The 19249-nt window shown below is 45.1% G+C and overlaps 1 protein-coding gene across 7 annotated transcripts in view; it reads left to right on the top strand.

Annotated features, from left to right (window-relative positions):
• The window catches only part of PLA2G6 (phospholipase A2 group VI), a 104586-nt gene that overhangs the window by 7602 nt on the left and 77735 nt on the right, over nt 1–19249 (top strand). For all 7 annotated transcript variants that reach the window (XM_077277437.1, XM_077277439.1, XM_077277436.1 and 4 more), the window contains exons 3-5: nt 15988–16203; nt 17934–18117; nt 18443–18630. In XM_077277437.1, the coding sequence (XP_077133552.1) occupies nt 15988–16203; nt 17934–18117; nt 18443–18630 (588 nt within the window). The remainder of the gene's footprint in view (nt 1–15987; nt 16204–17933; nt 18118–18442; nt 18631–19249) is intronic.

Raw genomic sequence — 19249 nt, forward strand, 5'->3', positions numbered from 1 at the left:
TTCAGGACTTTATTTGGTCGTCAGACCGGCGTTTATCGTTAGGTTTGACACCAAAAGCAACGATACCAGCGATGTTTTACACTGGTAACCAGGGTAAACATCGGGTTACTAAGCGCAGGGCCGCGCTTAGTAACCCGATGTTTACCCTGGTTACCAGTGTAAAATGTAAAAAAAACAAACAGTACATACTCACCTTCGCATCCCCCGGCGTCTGCTTCCCACACTGACTGAGCGCCGTAAAGTGAAAGTACAGCACAGCGGTGACATCACCGCTCTGCTGTTAGGGCCGGCGCTCAGTCATTGCAGGAAGCGGACGCCGGGGCCTGTGAAGGTGAGTATGTACTGTTTGTTAAGCGGCCCTGCGCTTAGCAACCCGATGTTTACCCTGGTTACCCGGGGACCTCGGCATCGTAGGTCGCTGGAGAGCGGTCTGTGTGACCGCTCTCCAGCGACGCTGCAGCGATCGGCATCGTTGTCGCTATCGCTGCAGCGTCGCTTAATGTGAAGGTACCTTAACTCTAGGTTGTTGATTACATCAACAGAAGCAATAATCTCTCCCTAAGGGCTCATACTCACTTGCGAGAGACTCGGATGTGTCTCGCACGTCAATACCCGGCACTCAGGAGCGGAGCGTTTAGCTTCATGTATTGCTATGCGGCCGCACGCTCCGCTCCTGTGTGCCGGGTATTGACGTGCGAGACTCATCCGAGTTTCTCGCAAGTGAGTATGAGCCCTAAGGATGGAGTCACACTAGTGTATAAAAAAATTGGTCTGCTGTTGATCCAGAATAGTAGGACGAGTGTCATGCGACTACAATTGGATTTCTGTCACCTAGCGTCCATATGACATCCTTATGCAATGCGTTTTTCACATAATTGTTTACATACAGTAATGCTCTATGCATTTAATGCTAGTTTACAAATTAATAATGCAATCTTTTATACAGATATAGACAGGCTATATAGATATCCTGTTGTCATATAATAAACTTCACCATTTAGTCCCTTTCATATGGCACTAAAAGGTATTTTGCCAATATTTAATCTATTAAATAAATAATTTAAAAAAATGAGGCTGGGTTCCTCACTATTTTTCAGAACCAGTCAAGGTAAAGTAGACAGCTGTCAGCTGATATTATAAAGCTGGGAAGGCCCATGGTTATTGGAACCTTCCCTGGCTACAATTCTGGCACTTGGCCCGACTGTTCCTAGTTGCCCTGGTGCTGTGCCAACTGGGATAACGGTTTAAAGGGAAGGTGCCATCAAAAAAATTTTTTTTACAGAAATTGTAAAAATGTAAAGAATGAATGTTTACATTTTCTTAAAAATTATTATCATTTGTTTATAATTTAGTAAAATATGAAAAATAATTTGAAAAGTTTTGGAATTTCCACTTTTAAACACTAGGGGGAGCAGCTGCTGAAATTTCAGAAAAACCTCGTGTACAACAAGCTCACATTACAGCACTGCAGTAATTATGGGTGGAGTCTGCTGATGTGTGTGTGATGTCACTCCTCTCCTTCCCTTCTGGGTGTTTGCTAAGGGATAAGAGGATGATATTCAGGAACCCAGTGAGCAGCCATTTTGTTGGTGACTGCAGAGTAAGGCTGCCGTCACCCTATCAGTATTTGGTCAGTATTTTACCTCAGTATTTGTAGCCAAAACCAGGAGTGGAACTATTAGAGGAGAAGTATAACAGACACATCTGCACCACTTCTGCATTTATCAGCCACTCCTGGTCTTGGCTTACAAATACTGAGGTAAAATACTGACCAAATACTGAATGTGTGACGGCAGCCTTAGGCTACTTGCACACTAGCGTTGTTGGCTGTACGTCGCAATGCGTCGTTCAGGAGATAAAACACATCCTGCAAAACACATCCTGCAAAGTTGTCTGCAGGATGTGTTTTTTCCCCATAGACTAACATTACCGACGCATTGCGACGTATTGCCACACGTCGCAACCACCGTGCGACGGTTGAGTCGTGTTTTGGCGGACCACCGCCACAAAAAAAATTACATGTAACGGTTTTTTTGTGCGTCGAGTCCGCCATTTTCGACCGTGCATGCGCAGCCGAAACTCCGCCCCCTCCTCCCCGGACCTTACAATGGGGCAGCGGAAGCGTCGTAAGACTACATCCGCTACCACGTCGGGCATTTCTTTCACAGCATGCGTCGGTACGACGCACTGCGACGGGCCCGTACTGACGCTAGTGTGAAAGCAGCCTTACACTGACAAGTAGACAGTCACCGAGGATGGCAGCCAGCAAGGATTCTGGGAGATATGTGGTGGAGGGAGCAGGGTGACCGCAGCGCAGAGTATTTCAGGAGAGCAGTGTGCTGGTCTATGGGGGCCCCCTGTTTGGTGCGCGGAGCAGCCAGGGATTGTACATAGAGCACTGTCTTTTATACACATGGATGGACCGTCTGCTCCACAGAAATCCAGGAAACATTTCTGTGGATTGATGGCCTGTTCTGATCCAGACTTTGCATGCTAAGACCCCATTCCCCTCCTCAGATCCTGTCTTCTCCATCCTGTCCTGGTGATGTGTGAAAGTGAGACGACAGGCGAAGTACGGGGTGACGCTGGGAAGGAAATTTAGCCATATAGTAACAGTAAAAATGAGACCCCTCTCTTCAGCAGCCTGACCAGCCCTGACTGCACCTAACTGGAGGTCATGCTGCCCCCTCTCTATTACCCCAGACCCGCGAGCAGGTGCTCAGCCAGAACCACCATAGAATGGGTCCGCTTTCTGAAGATAATACTGCCATAGTGTTCTCACATAATACTGCCATATAGCTCACACATAATACCGCCATATAGATCACACACAATACCATCAAATAGATCACACACAATACTGTCATACAGTTCTCACATACCACCATATAGAGCACACATAATACAGCCATATGGATCACACACAATACCATCATACAGTTCTCACATACCACCATATAGATCACACATAATACTGCCAGTGTTCTCACATAATACCACCATATAGATCACACATAATACCGCCAGTGTTCTCACATACCGCCATATAGATCACACATAATACTGCCAGTGTTCTCACATAATACCACCATATAGATCACACATAATACCGCCAGTGTTCTCACATAATACCACCATATAGATCACACATAATACCGCCAGTGTTCTCACATACCACCATATAGATCACACATAATACTGCCAGTGTTCTCACATAATACCACCATATAGATCACACATAATACCGCCAGTGTTCTCACATACCGCCATATAGATCACACATAATACTGCCAGTGTTCTCACATAATACCACCATATAGATCACACATAATACCGCCAGTGTTCTCACATAATACCACCATATAGATCACACATAATACCGCCAGTGTTCTCACATACCACCATATAGATCACACATAATACCGCCAGTGTTCTCACATACCGCCATATAGATCACACATAATACTGCCAGTGTTCTCACATACCGCCATATAGATCACACATAATACTGCCAGTGTTCTCACATAATACCACCATATAGATCACACATAATACCGCCAGTGTTCTCACATAATACCACCATATAGATCACACATAATACCGCCAGTGTTCTCACATACCACCATATAGATCACACATAATACCGCCAGTGTTCTCACATACCGCCATATAGATCACACATAATACTGCCAGTGTTCTCACATAATACCACCATATAGATCACACACAATACCACCGTATAATTCTCACAATACTGATCAAGCATAATCACCACCATACAGATCACATAATACCGTCATATAGATCTCACATAATGCCATAATACAGCATGACCCCTGCAGCTCCTGTTATCGCATGCATTGAGTTGTGTGTGTAATGGGGAAAGATATGCAGGGGGGAGAGGAGTGCCTGAGAGGATTAGATACACGGTTCACCAGACAGTATCACACAGGATAGGATTAGATACATGGCTCAGCAGTCAGTATCACACAGGAGAGGATTAGATACACGGCTCAGCAGTCAGTATCACACAGGAGAGGATTAGATACACGGCTCAGCAGTCAGTATCACACAGGAGAGGATTAGATACACGGCTCAGCAGTCAGTATCACACAGGAGAGGATTAGATACACAGCTCAGCAGACAGTATCACAGGATAGGATTAGATACACGGCTCAGCAGTCAGTATCACACAGGATAAGATTAGATACACAGCTCAGCAGACAGTATCACAGGATAGGATTAGATACACGGCTCAGTAGTCAGTATCACACAGGATAAGATTAGATACACGGCTCAGAAGACAGTATCACACAGGAGAGGATTAGATACACGGCTCAGCAGTCAGTATCACACAGGAGAGGATTAGATACACGGCTCAGCAGTCAGTATCACACAGGATAGAATTAGATGCATGGCTCAGCATAGTATCACAGTATAAAATTAGATGCATGGCTCAGCAGACAGTATCACACAGTATAGGATTAGATACATGGCTCAGCATAGTATCACAGTATAGGATTAGATGCATGGCTCAGCAGACAGTATCACACAGTATAGGATTAGATACACGGCTCAGCATAGTATCACACAGGAGAGGATTAGATACATGGCTCAGCAGTCAGTATCACACAGGATAGAATTAGATGCATGGCTCAGCATAGTATCACAGTATAAAATTAGATGCATGGCTCAGCAGACAGTATCACACAGTATAGGATTAGATACATGGCTCAGCATAGTATCACAGTATAGGATTAGATGCATGGCTCAGCAGACAGTATCACACAGTATAGGATTAGATACATGGCTCAGCATAGTATCACACAGGAGAGGATTAGGTACAGGGCACAGCAGACAGTATCATACAGGAGAGGATTAGATACATGGCTCAGCACAGTGTAGTGATAGATACACGGTCTGATGTCCTTGATCAGTGGCTGCAGTGAGAGGCAGGGTCGGGTCGGAGCAGCACAGAGATTCTCCCCCTCCCCCCCCCCCCTGTTACCTCTCTGCAGCTCCTGATAGAGGACATCAGACCCCAGCACTTCACCCTCTCTAGCGATTCTAGAGATTGAGCCAGGGCACCAGAGGACAGGGAACGGCCGACTGCTGACAGTGTGAAAGGAGAGGCAGCTGGAGCTGCCCCTCCAACAGCACAGCTCTCAGTCACAGTGGAGCTCACACACTGTGGGCTGAAGAAACATGGCGCCGACCTCCTGCCTCTGCTGTGATGTGGAGACAGCCCAGGGGGCGTGGCCAGATCAGAGCAGGAGATAACGCGGTCGGCTCCCGACTGCTGAGTCCTATGCACAGGGCTGCCGTAAATGCAGAGTGTAAATGTCGTGCTGGGACTCTTACACTCCTGCAAAGCAAAATGGCGGCGCCCAGTGGCTGCAAAAATTATTAATAATAAAAAAGATATTAAGGTTAAAAAAAATAATTTTGTATTAAAGATAATTGTTTATATAAACAATCATTTTTAATACAAAAACAAAATTGCGGCACCTTTCCTTTAAGGGGTTGATGTCAGCTGGCATAACATTTAGTGGTTAGTAATGGAGAGGTGTCCATCTCAGGTGAGCACTGACTGATTTAATAACATTGGTCAGAGTGCAATGCAATGTTTTCTCGCGTTGCACTGCTCAGTATTATACGCCAGTGTGACCCTAAGGCCATGTGCACACATTGCAGATTTGACTGTGAAATTTTCTGTTCAGATTCTGCATTTCTTGGCAGAAAACACAGGTCAGAATCTGCGTTTTTGTGCGGGGTTTTTTTTTTCGGATTTCTTCTTTCTTTTACCCCTGCGGATTTCTGTTATGGAATGGGTACAGAAATGCAGCAGATCCGCAAAAAGAATTGACATGGTCTTTTTTTGAATCTGCTGCATTTTCTGTGTGGATTTTTCCGCACCATTAGCACAGCATTTTGTTCCCATTGATTTACATTGTACTGCAAATCACTTGCGGATCTGCAGCGTTTCTGCGTGGAAAAAAATGCTGCGGATCCGCAGGAAATCTGCAACATGTGCACATACCCTATTACTAGTTTCCTACAATGAAAATGTCATAAATTAAAGAAGTTAAAATAGATTATCGCCTATCTACAAGATAAGTGATAAATAGCTGATTGGCGGTTGTCCAATCGCTTTTACCTACAACGGTCGGAAGAAGAATTTTATTTCCTTTTGCAAAATGTAGCGCCAAGTCTAAAGCCCGTGTACAGCTCCATTTATTTTCTATTGGACTGCTGGATAAAGGTGAGCGATCAGCAGCCCCAAAGGGGTATGAATATAGCGGCAGTCGAGCATGTGCTCTGACACTCCGTTGGAACATTGAAACAGATGAGGTAGCACTCTGTAGCGCTATAGCTTGCAAACATAAAATATGAAAATTGAATTGCATCACTGCACTAGAAATATGAAAAATTGAGAATGCTTAGCGCATGAATTGTGTACCTGGCAGCCACGTTAAGGTGTTTCTCGTTGCCAGGACCTAATGCCAATCCTCTCTTAGACAGTCAACATTTCTCTGGGAACCTAATATGAATCCTCTCTGGACTAAAGTCTATATCTCTGTGGAGGGGTAGAATCCTGCTGCAATTAAAAACACCTAAAGCTAAGGGGCGGAGTGCTGAGTCAGAAGGCTACATACACACCTTAGGAGTTTTTAATTGGAGCAGGATTCTACCCCTTCACAGAGATATAGACTTTAGTCTAGAGAGGATTCATATTAAGTTCCCATAGAAATGTAGACTGTCTAAACTGTCTAAGAGAGGATTGGCATAGAGGTCTTCAGCAGACCTCTATGGTTGTCATAGCCAGATTGCTATGAGCGCCGCCTGGTTGTCGGTGCTCATAGCAAGTGAGCATTTCAGCTGCATACAGGCGATCTCGATCTGATCATCGCCTGTATGTAGCAGAGCCAATCAGATTATTGCAGTTCCTAGTCTCCCATGGAGACTATTGAAGCATGCAAAAGGTAAATTAAAAAAAAAATATATGTATGTATGTGCGTGTGTGTGTATGTATGTATATGTATATATATATATATATATATATATATATATATATACATATATATATATACACTCACTGGCCACTTTATTAGGTACACCTGTCCAACTTCTTGTTAACACTTAATTTCTAATCAGCCAATCACATGGCGGCAACTCAGTGCATTTAGGCATGTAGACATGGTCAAGACAATCTCCTGCAGTTCAAACCGAGCATCAGTATGGGGAAGAAAGGTGATTTGAGTGCCTTTGAACGTGGCATGGTTGTTGGTGCCAGAAGGGCTGGTCTGAGTATTTCAGAAACTGCTGATCTACTGGGATTTTCACGCACAACCATCTCTAGGGTTTACAGAGAATGGTCCGAAAAAGAAAAAAAATCCAGTGAGCGGCAGTTCTGTGGGCGGAAATGCCTTGTTGATGCCAGAGGTCAGAGGAGAATGGGCAGACTGGTTCGAGCTGATAGAAAGGCAACAGTGACTCAAATCGCCACCCGTTACAACCAAGGTAGGCCTAAGAGCATCTCTGAACGCACAGTGCGTCGAACTTTGAGGCAGATGGGCTACAGCAGCAGAAGACCACACCGGGTACCACTCCTTTCAGCTAAGAACAGGAAACTGAGGCTACAATTTGTACAAGCTCATCGAAATTGGACAGTAGAAGATTGGAAAAACGTTGCTTGGTCTGATGAGTCTCGATTTCTGCTGCGACATTCGGATGGTAGGGTCAGAATTTGGCGTAAACAACATGAAAGCATGGATCCATCCTGCCTTGTATGGAGCATCTTTGGGATGTGCAGCCGACAAATCTGCGGCAACTGTGTGATGCCATCATGTCAATATGGACCAAAATCTCTGAGGAATGCTTCCAGCACCTTGTTGAATCTATGCCACGAAGAATTGAGGCAGTTCTGAAGGCAAAAGGGGGTCCAACCCGTTACTAGCATGGTGTACCTAATAAAGTGGCCGGTGAGTGTGTATATATATATATATATATATATATATATATATATATATATATATATATATATATATATATATATATATATATATGTATATATATGTTTAAAACACCCCCATTTGCCCCGTTCAAAATAAATCAAACATACACATATTTGGCAAAATGTCCAAAATCAAAAGAAAAAAGAAGAGCGGCACTGCATGTGTCTTAACGACTTCTCATAGGCTCTAGTCAAGGTGCATTTGTGCAGACTTCGGATGGACAAACCATACAGTGGTGACTTGGTGGTGCACCTCAATGAAAATGTGTCCATAAATATGTATCAATAAAAAAGAAGAAAATGAGGGCACTCACCAATCTTTCACGTTCTTAGTCCTTTATTGCAACACGATCCAGTTAAAACACATGGCCGGGGAAGAGAGAGAGCCGAAGCCCGTGTGAGCAGGCGAGAGACGACAGCTGTTTCGCGCTGTGCTTTGCGCTTCTACAGGTCCCTGTAGAAGCGCAAAGCACAGCGCAAAACAGCTGTCGTCTCTCCCCTGCTCACACGGGCTTCGGCTCTCTCTCTTCCCCGGCCATGTGTTTTAACTGGATCGTGTTGCAATAAAGGACTAAGAACGTGAAAGATTGGTGAGTGCCCTCATTTTCTTCTTTTTTATTGATACACATATTTGGGATTGCTGTGTTCAGAATCTCCCAATCTATTAATATAAAAAAATAATCTGATCATTAAATGGCGTAACAAGAAAAACAGTAAAAATGCCAGAATTGCTTTATTTTTTTTTTTGGTTTCCGCAACATTTCATGAAAATGCAATAACGGGTGATCAAAGGTTGTATCTGCACCAAAATGGTATAATTGAAAACATCTGCTCGGCATGCAAAAAGTAAGATCTCACCCAACCCAAGATCACGAAAATGGAGACTCTGCGGGTATCGGAAAATCGTGCAACTTTTTTTTTTTTTTTTTTTTTTTTTTTTTTTACAAATTTTGGATTTTGTTAACCACTTAAATAAAAAAGAACCTAGGCATGTTTGGTGTCTATGAACTCATAATGACCTGGAGAATCATAATAGCAGGTCCATTTTAGCATTTAGTGAGCATAGTTAATAAAAACAAATAAAAAAAAACTGTGGGATTGCACTTGGAATTTTTTTTTCAGTTTTCCAGTAAACGATATGTTAAAACCATTAGTGTCTTTAAAAAACACAACTCGTCCCGCAAAAAAGCAAGTCCTCACATGGCCGTATAAAATAAAAAAAAAAAAGTTATGGCTCTGGGAAGAAGGGGATCCAAAAACGAAAATGCAAAAACGGAAAATGGAATGGCCCAGGGGTTAAAGGGTTAAATTGAGTCCCCAGCCCATAAATTGTAGGAAAAAAAAGGCTCAGAACTGTTCTGATGCTTAGTCGTTCCCTAAGGGTGTTTGCTACATGGTCATGTTAACCTGCTGGAAATGCCTGTCTCCGCTAGCGATGGAAGTAGTGGCCATTTTCGCCTTATCAGATCACTGCTGCCTGAGCACACTCAGGCCACAAAGCCTATGCTTTCTAGTGTCTCTATACCGCATTTGCTGCAGGAGCAATGGGCTCCAGTCGCCTAAGCTGCTCACTTTTCGGGCGACCATTAAGTATTCAGTGGGGGTCTCGGGACCTGGAATCCACCAGCTTGCAGGCAATTAAAGTGTCTGCAACATATAAAAAAACTACTGAGGGCTTAGTAACTTTTTAAGCTTTTTTTTAAATACAGTACAAGGAAAGAGCTGGCACATTCACTGGTACAGAGACTTGGCCTGGGAGATCCATTCTTTCTGGACTGAAACTGTGCCAGCTGGGTTATTACACGACAGGTTTGGGCAGAGTTAATTCTGTCTTAAAATTACAAAAATGTCAACAATTTCCCTGTATTCGGTTGCAGGAAGCATTAGATTTCGCTGTTGAGTTAATTTTTAAGCAAATGTGAATCTGTGGCATTTTAGCATTTAATGTACCGGGCTGACTTCTGGTCTGACAACCAGAACTACCAATGCCATAGATCCCCATGATGCTGTTGGTTTGGCACATTAGATCCCCTTTTGGGCCTGTATTTGTCTCTAGAGTCAAGGCGTAGAAATCACCCGTATTCTGCTGATGGGACATTGACTTTGGAGTATTTTTGCCCTGAAGATTTTCTTGTCTTATTAATAAAGGAGCCGTCCCACAATGACAACCTCTACATGTTTGCCCTATTGGGGCTTATAATCGTCATAGATGGGGATCCCAGAAAGGAAAGCTGCTTATCCCTTAATTTCAATTTACTTAACTCTGTTTTTGTGTCTAGATATTGTTGTTTTGGTGCCTCCTGCTGTTCTTTCATTCTCTTTTAAAATGTAGCTATGATTCAGGGTTTTTCTACCCAAAACGTGTAAGCATTATGTTGTTTTTTTAATACGTGCACATTGTCTTTTTTTTTTTTTCTTTTTTTTATCCAATATGATTAATGGCTAAGTTTTAACTACTTTCTTCCTCCATCGCCACATTGGGGGACACAGACCGTGGGTGTATGCTGCTGCCACTAGGAGGCTGACACTAAGTAAATACAAAAAGGGTTAGCTCCTCCACTGCAGTATACACCGCCCACTGGCTCCGGATAATAACAGTTCTTGCTTAGTGTCCATAGGAGGCACACTGTGTCTGTTTTTCTCCAGACGTTTTTACTTTTTATTTTTAACTTTGCGCAAGAGGATGATGGGGAGACGGACCCTTTTAAGGGGGCCGATCTCCCCCAAAACATCAGCGGGCGAGTTTTACTCCCCATACCCTCTCCTGCGACGTGGGATATACGGCCGAGAACTAACCCTGTCAAATCCTAGGGGAGCGAACCCTTAGGATATACAGAGGCCACCTTCCAGTAGGCATAGTCCGGCCGCCCTCCCTCTGCACCACCACTATAGAACAGCTGTGCTGCATGGAGCTCCTCAGTCCCTCTCCACCTCCTCATCAAGAGGGTGGTGGATCGAGGTTGACTGCACCTCCCCCTCATACCTCGCCTGAAGAGGACATCAGCGGTGAGTCTTGCAGGGGTGGGGGTGGGGCTCCCGAGCGCACCGCGGGCTCGGCCGTATATCTTGCGGCCAGGCACCGCTAATTTACTCCCCAGCTTCGGCCCCACACGCTAGGCCTACCGGTTTAGCGCTCCACATACTCTCGGCGGCCATCTTGGATATGAGGAGCTTCTGGACGCCAGGCTGCACCTCTCCTCCCGGTCACAGCACCGCGACAGGACACAGGACCTGGGTAGGTGCGCTGCACACGGACACAGGCCCTCCTCCTTCTGCACACAGTGCTTTGCTCTTTTAGTTGCACAAGTGCCCCACATGGGAAGTTAGCAGCACAACATGTCTCTGCCTAAACCCTCCAAAAAATCTGCTAAAACACATACGGTGTTCTTCACTTCTTGCACCTTCTGTCAGGCTGCGCCACCAAGCGAGCATACTGTTCTGCTCTGTAATGCTTGTGACCCTAAATGCGCTCAGGAGCCCCCCACCGCAAACAATCCCCCTGAGTGGGCTTTGTCACTTTTGCAATCTATGGCTTCTTTGACAAAGGCTATCGAGTCCCTCCCGGATCCATCCAGGAGCAGGACCACTAATCCGCCTATTCAAGAAGCTTCCCCTACGGCTGCGGAATGTTCAACCTGCAGGGGCCGCTCTCATTCTAAGCACAAGTGGCCATCTAGGAAGCGCGTCCGTAGCTCGTCCCCCAGGCTCTCTGGTGCCTCGGCGTCTGGTATCTCCGCTTCCCGCTCTCGCTCCCCAGGCACCTCTTCCGACCAGGACTCTGAACCTGAGTCTGATGGGCCTCTTGATCTGGAGTCGCCAGGTTATCAGAGCACTATAGATAGTCTCATTGAGGCCGTCAACCAGTCCCTTCAGGTTGATGAGGAGCCGGCGACCTCCAGTATGGATAATTCGGTGTCCTTCAAAAGGACCAAACGTACTCATAGGGTGTTTGCCAATCACCCGGAGTTCCAGGACATAGTCCAGCGACATAGGGAGCGCCCAGACAAACGTTTTGCAGGCCAGAGATCTCTGGAGTCCAAATATCCTTTTTCCTCCCGATCTCCGCAAACAATGGTCAGAATCCCCTCCTGTGGATCCTCCTGTTTCACGTTTGTCCTCTAAAACTCTCCTATCCGTGCCGGATGGATCTTCTGTCAAAGATCCCACAGATCGCCTGACGAAAGGTTCTGCGGTTTTTATTCAAATCTGTTCATGGTCCCCAAAAAGGGTGGAACAGTCAGGCCCATCCTGGACCTAAAGCTCTTGAACAGATTTGTCAAAGTCCGTCATTTCAGGATGGAATCCCTCCATTCCCTCATTGCCTCGATTGAACAAGGCGAATTCTTAGCATCCATCGACATCAGGGATGCGGAGTTCCACATCCCAATCTTCCCACCTCACCAAAGGTTTCTTCGCTTCGCCATCAGAGAGGAACATTTTCAGTTCACGGCCTTGCTCTTCGGCCTCGCCACTGCACCCAGAGTTTTCACAAAGGTCATGGCGGCGGTCATGGCCATTCTACATTCTCAGGGTCTGTTCGTGCTTCCCTACCTAGACGACTTATTGGTCAAAGGCCCATCTCTCCAAGACTGTGAGGAGTGCGTCCGCTTTTCCATAGATACTCTTTATCGGCTGGACTGGTTGGTCAATTTAGAAAAGTCATCTGTTCCGGCCCAATGGATCTCCTTCCTGGGCATGACCCTGCACACCTCCCTAGGGTTGGTGCTTCTTCCTTGGGACAAGGTCCTGGCTCTTCAACAGGGGGTCTGGAAGCTTCTCCAGACGTCTCCCTGTTCCATCCGTTTCGGCATGATGATTCTTGGGAAGATAGCAGCAATGGAGGCAATTCCATTTGCGCAACTGCACCTCCGTCCTCTCCAGCACGCTCTGCTGGACACATGTCCTCTCCCCTCGGGTCAAGCACACACTCCAATGGTGGACGGTTCGAACCTCTCTTCTCCAAGGGAGGTCCTTTCTCCCAGTCCATTGGCTGGTAGTCACTACCGATGCCAGCCTCCTCGGCTGGGGAGCGGTCTTTCGCCATCACACTGCGCAGGGAACCTGGACTCATCACGAGTCTCACCTTCCTATCAATATCCTGGAGATACGTGCTATTTGGCTGTCTCTAAGGCGGTTCCATCATCTCCTAGCAGGCCGCCCCATCCGTATCCAGTCAGACAATGCTATGGCTTATAAATCATCAGGGGGCACACGCAGCAGAGCTGCAATGTGCGAGGTAGAGCACATCTTCGCTGGGCCGAAAACAACCACTCGGTCATATCGGCCGTTCACATTCCAGGAGTGGAGAATTGGGCTGTGGACTTCCTCAGCCAGCAAGGTCTTGCCTCAGGCGAGTGGTCTCTCCGTCAGGACATATTCCAACAAATCTGCCTTCGTTGGGGTACTCCAGACCTAGACTTGATGGCTTTTGTGGTTCAATGCCAAGGTACCTCAGTTTGTAGCCCGGTCTCTGGACTCGAGAGCAATTGGGGCGGACGCGCTGGTCCTTCCTTGGAGTCAGTTTCACCTTCCTTACCTGTTTCTTCCCCGGCCCCTGCTTCCCAGAGTCATCAGGAAGATCAGGGCGGAGGGTGTCCCGGTGATTCTCATCGCTCCGGATTGGTCTCGCCGGGCATGGTATGCAGAGCTGGTCCAACTCATCGCAGACGTTCCTTGGCATCTACCAGATCGGCCGGATCTACTTTCTCAGGGCCCGATCTACCACCAGAACTCAGGGGCCCTGTGTTTGACGGCTTGGCCATTGAATCCTGGGTTCTAACTCAAGCAGGTTTTTCCCGCGAGGTAGTTTCCACTTTGATCAATGCCCGAAAGCCGGTGTCATTGCGCATCTATCATCGGACCTGGAAGACCTTCTTTGAATGGTGTAGGATCAGAGGTCGCCCTCTGTTGGTTTTCAACATCCCTACCATCCTGGATTTCCTCTAATATGGTCTGGATTTGGGGCTTTCGCCGAGTTCCCTTAAAGGGCAGGTCTTGGCCTTGTCAGTCCTTTTTTTTAATGTAAAATTGCTTCCAAACCCCAGGTCAGAATGTTCTTTCAGGGAGTCTCCCACGTGGTGCCTCCCTACAGAGGCTTGGGACCTTAATCTGGTCCTAGGTGTCCTGCAGGAATCTCCCTTCGAGCCGTTGCAGGACATCTCTCTACCTCTCCTTTCATGGAAGGTGGCTTTTCTCGCCGCTATTACGTCGATCAGACGAGTCTCGGAATTGGCTGCCCTTTCATGTCGGACGCAGTTCCTCACATTCCACCGAGACAAGGTGGTCCTCAGACCGTCCCCTACCTTCCTCCCAAAGGTGGTGTCTTCCTTCCACCTTAACGAGGATATCGTACTTCCGTCATTTTGTCCTGCTCCGACACACCACGTTGAGAAGGCTCTTCACTCTCTGGATCTTGTGAGAGTTCTAAGGAAGTACGTGTCTACGACGGCACCTTTTCGACAGACGGAAGCTTTGTTCGTGCTCCCGGCAGGACACCGGAAGGGACTGGCCGCTTCTAAGTCGACAATCGCCAGATGGATTCGGTCGTCTATTCAAGAGGCTTATCGCGTCAAAGCAAGCCTATCTCAGCGGGTGTCAGGGCACACTCCACTCGGTCGGTGGGTGCTTCCTGGGCGACTCGGAATCTAGCGTCTGCAGAGCAAGTTTGCAAAGCTGCGACCTGGTCTAGCCTGCACACCTTCTCAAATCATTGCAATGTCCATACTCAGGCATCTTCCGATGCAAGCCTGGGTAGGCGTATTCTGCAGGCAGCGGTGGCGCACCTGTAGACAGCAGGTGTCATGAGTTTACACTGTCGTGTTATTTCCCGCCCAGGGACTGCTTTTGGACGTTCTACGGTCCTGTGTCCCCCAATGTGGAGATGGAGAAATAGGGATTTTTGTGTACTCACCTCACAGTAAAATCCTTTTCTCCGAGCCACTCATTGGGGGACACAACACCCACCCTTGTTTTGGCCCGTTGCCTATGATAAGTATTTTAGTCTCTGACATGTTGTACCTACGGTTAATTTTTGTTAATCTCCTACTGCTTTGCTATTGAACTGGTATTATCCGGAGCCAGTGGGCGGTGTATACTGCAGAGGAGGAGCTAACCCTTTTTGTATTAACTTAGTGTCAGCCTCCTAGTGGCAGCAGCATACACCCACGGTCTGTCCCCCAATGAGTGGCTCGGAGAAAAGGATTTTATGGTGAGTACACAAAAATCCCTATTTTGGTGCTGGAGAACATCCCCTTTTGGAGTATTCAGTAACTCGGTCCCTGGATCCTCTTGCACACAGGTTGTAGAGTGATTCATGCTGTAATAAGAAATCTTTAGGACCCCATTGAACCTGAGAATAGAGAGACAGAAGAACGAGCGCAGCGCCTCAATACCCTGTACCCCAGATGACTGGAAATAACATTGTGTCGGAAGAACGAGCTGTAGCAGTGCAGAGATTTCTTCCTTCTGAGGGTCATTGGTGTCTGATGGACCTAATCCATCCCTGCACTACATGGACTGCCGCCGATTAGATTAGCCACTAGCAGGGCTGTGGAGTTGGAGTCGGGAAAAAATGGACCGACTCCTAAAATCCCGTATATAATAAATTGGATACAGTAGTACAATGCAGGATGTGCTGTACATGTTTTCATAAGAATTTGGGAAAATTGTGAAATGTCCTACAAATGTCTGTTCTGTTCCTGATCTAAGGATCTGGGCTTTTAGTTGAGATGAATCTGTGCTGCACGTTATGTACATGCTCAGTAGTCGGAAGTCAGGGAAACTGAGGAGCTGGAGGTTTGGCTTACCGACTCCACAGCCCTGGCCACCAGTGTAACATTCCTCCTGCATTGGCCTTCCATGCTGATAATCGCTACTCACAGGGGGTTACAGATGCCAGACTTGGCTCTATTTATCACAGAGTTATATTCATTCACATATTTACTCACATTTTAATGTTTCCAATCTTCTCTCAGTCTATTTCAGCTGGATTCTGAGACTGAAGCTTTACGTCTGTTCCAAGAATATGCAACCAAAATGCGTCCATTCTATGAGAGCTCCAGACACGATCTCCGCCTGGACACTGTCCAGCTACTAACAGACTGTCTGCGTGGGCACCCCAACTGGTCTTTGGCACACGTGGCTGTAGAGTTGGGTCTTCGGGAAAGTTTTAAACACAACGGTATTCTGAGGTAGGAAGAAGTTAATGGTACGTTGTGACCTGTAACTGTTTACGTGCGCAAAAAATGAAGTCATTTTTTGTATTCTAGTCTGGTACAGTGTTCTAAACTGATTCACGACTAACTCACAGTTAAGTGAGAAATAAGAGTTAAAAACCCTACCATCTGCATGAGCTCACTGACACTTCAAAGTTAACTCATTCTGCAGTCTATGTATATAGAGGCTGTAAGAGCTAAATGGTTTGAAGGATCATTTCCATCTTCATGAGTCGGTATTGTCAGATAGTGCTTGGAAATACAAGCAATTTTGCAATTTTCTGCTTAACCTTTTCGGTCGTTTTTGACATATCACTTTTTTATTTTCTTTTGTTTACAGCTCATTGCCTTGGAGATTGACCACCACAGCTAGCCGTCAGAACATGCACTTTTCTATTTAGCTTGTAGCTGTCTTTTGAAGCTGACTTAGGTCTCTGGAGCACACTTACTGTAAGCTACAGAGCAGCAGTGGTCGGTCTCCTAGGCAACGAGCTGTAAACAAAAGTGTTAATATCTCAAGGTTACACATTTTAATAAGCAGTAAATTACGGTACAAATCTGCATGTTTTTACAAACACAATCTGACCATATGCATCTCTGAAGATGGGAATAACCCTTTAACATTGTTAATACAACCCTGTTGAAGAAAACTTGTTTTTTTTTTTGTCAAAAATTGTATGCATTTCTTAAATAAAATCCTTGATGTCCGAACGATAATCATATTTGTAGGTTTTCCTTGTGTGCTAGGTAAGAAGTTGATGTTACCAGGAAGAGTAGATGGACTTGGATGTTGGGGACATTGACCCTGAACCGATTGCAGAAGAATGAGGACAGCAGATTTTGCTTATTTTAGCCATTGATGGCAGTAGCCTTACAGCAAAGGACAGTAAAATCAGTGACCATGGCAAATATAATTTTGTGAAGACAGATTTAGAAGCAATGAGGACAGATGTGTTTGAGTAGCTCCTCCAGCCATAGGCCTCATTCACACATCATTGATTTTCTCATATGCGAAAATTGGTCCGAGTTTCATCAGTTTTTTTATTTGTTTGTTTTTTTCTCTTTATCAGTCTCGTCAGACTTTGGACAGTGTGTAAGGTTTTACCATAAAAAAAAAAAAATCTCTATCTTCTCCTATCTACCAGTATGTGAAAAAGGTAAAGCACTTGGATGTCATCCGAGTGTGGTCCGATTTTTTTATTTTTTATTTTTTTTTTTTTTTTTATTTTATTTATTTATTTATTTGTTTGTTTCACTGACTCTTGCATTGCTGATTTTAATCTGAAAATTGGATTAAAATCAGACATGTCTCCCAATTTTGTGCAGGATGTTCGTTCCTTGAAAAATCATGGACATGTGAATGGCCACCGTATGAGAAACATGGCTAGCACTTGTATGTAAATAATGTATGATGAGGTTTTAAATGAGCGACATGTTTATTTGAAATGATACTTTTCACCACACAACACTTGATGACTTCTGCTCATGCCAACTCTGGAGCTATTTATTTGCTGAAGACATGACATCCTTTAATCTTTTACATTATAAGATTGATCAGCACAGGATTTTGCAATTTTTCAAATTCGAAAAGGAACAATAGTTACTCTATAAAACTCCATTACCTGGTGTCAACAAGCTGTAATCAAATTCTTTTTGTGAGAAGCTCTATTATTCTTTGTATGCAATACCGACATTTTCTTTTGCAGAAGTGTGAATAGTACTGAATGTGACGATGGCTGCACCCCACTTCACCTGGCCTGCAAGAAAGGGGATATTGAATGCATACAGGAGTTGGTAGAAGAGTGCCAGGCTCGGGAGGATATTGCTGACGTCAACGGCGAGACCGTGTACCACTATGCTGCCCGGCAAAACAACCCCCGTGTTATTGAGGTTCTTATTTTTATTTGTGATGTCTTTTCTTTGCATTTAATGATTATTCTTCAGTAATGCATGATGTGACTGAACCAAACCTTTATAAAACTCCTCGTCAGGTCCACACAATGCAGATTTGTTGCATTCCTGTAATGCCTTTTCTAACCAATCTCGCTTCCTGATCCACAACAGTATAAAGGAAGTCATATACTGGTTTTGAAAAGTTTACCAAATCTGCACTGTGTGATCAATGATTTAAGCTACTACCTGGTTTGAATGAATTACCTCTTGCTTGTTGTTATCTATGTCTTACAAATCTGTTTGATATATTTTACATGCTCAGATCCTGTGCTCCGTACCTTCTGTTGGTATCAACCACCTGAGCAACACCGGAGAGACTCCATTGCATGTGGCTTGTCGCATGGGCAAAACGGAGTCCGTGCTAGCCTTTTTGCGCAGCCATGCTCGCTGTGATATCCTTGGAAAAGATGGATACGCCATTCACACGGCTATGAAATACTCAATGAAAGGGTGAGACAGACACTATGTTCCTTCAGGCATTGCTCCATATAGATATACAGTTGTGTGAAAAAGTGTTTGCCCCTTCCTGGTTTTATATTCTTTTGCATATTTTGTCACACTTAAATGTTTGAGATCACCAAACAGGTTAAAATATTAGGCTAAGATAACACAAGTAAACACAAAATGCCGTTTTTAAATGAAGGTCTTTATTATTAAGGGGAAAAGATATCCAAACCTATAGGGCCCTGTGTGAAAAAGTGATTACCTCCTGCCTTAAAACATAAATTAACTGCAGTTTATCACATCTTTGGGGAGCTCAGTTCAAATTGCCTATCCACCCCAAGGCCTGGTTACTGCCACACATGTTCTCAATCAAAAAATCACTTAAATAGGACCTGCCTGACAAAGTGAAGTAGACCAAAAGTTCTTTAAAAGCTAGACATCATGCCACGATCCAAAGAAATTCTGGAACATATGAGAAACAAAGTAATTGAAATTTATCAGTCTGGAAAAGGTTATAAAGCCATTTCTAAAGGTTTGGGACTCCAGTGAACCACAGTGAGAGCCATTATCCACAAATGGCGAAAACATGAAACAGTGGTGAACCTTCCCAGCAGTGGCCAGCTGA

The sequence above is a fragment of the Ranitomeya variabilis genome, chromosome 8 (genome assembly GCF_051348905.1).
Source record: "Ranitomeya variabilis isolate aRanVar5 chromosome 8, aRanVar5.hap1, whole genome shotgun sequence".
In the NCBI taxonomy this organism is placed as follows: Eukaryota; Metazoa; Chordata; class Amphibia; order Anura; family Dendrobatidae; genus Ranitomeya; species Ranitomeya variabilis.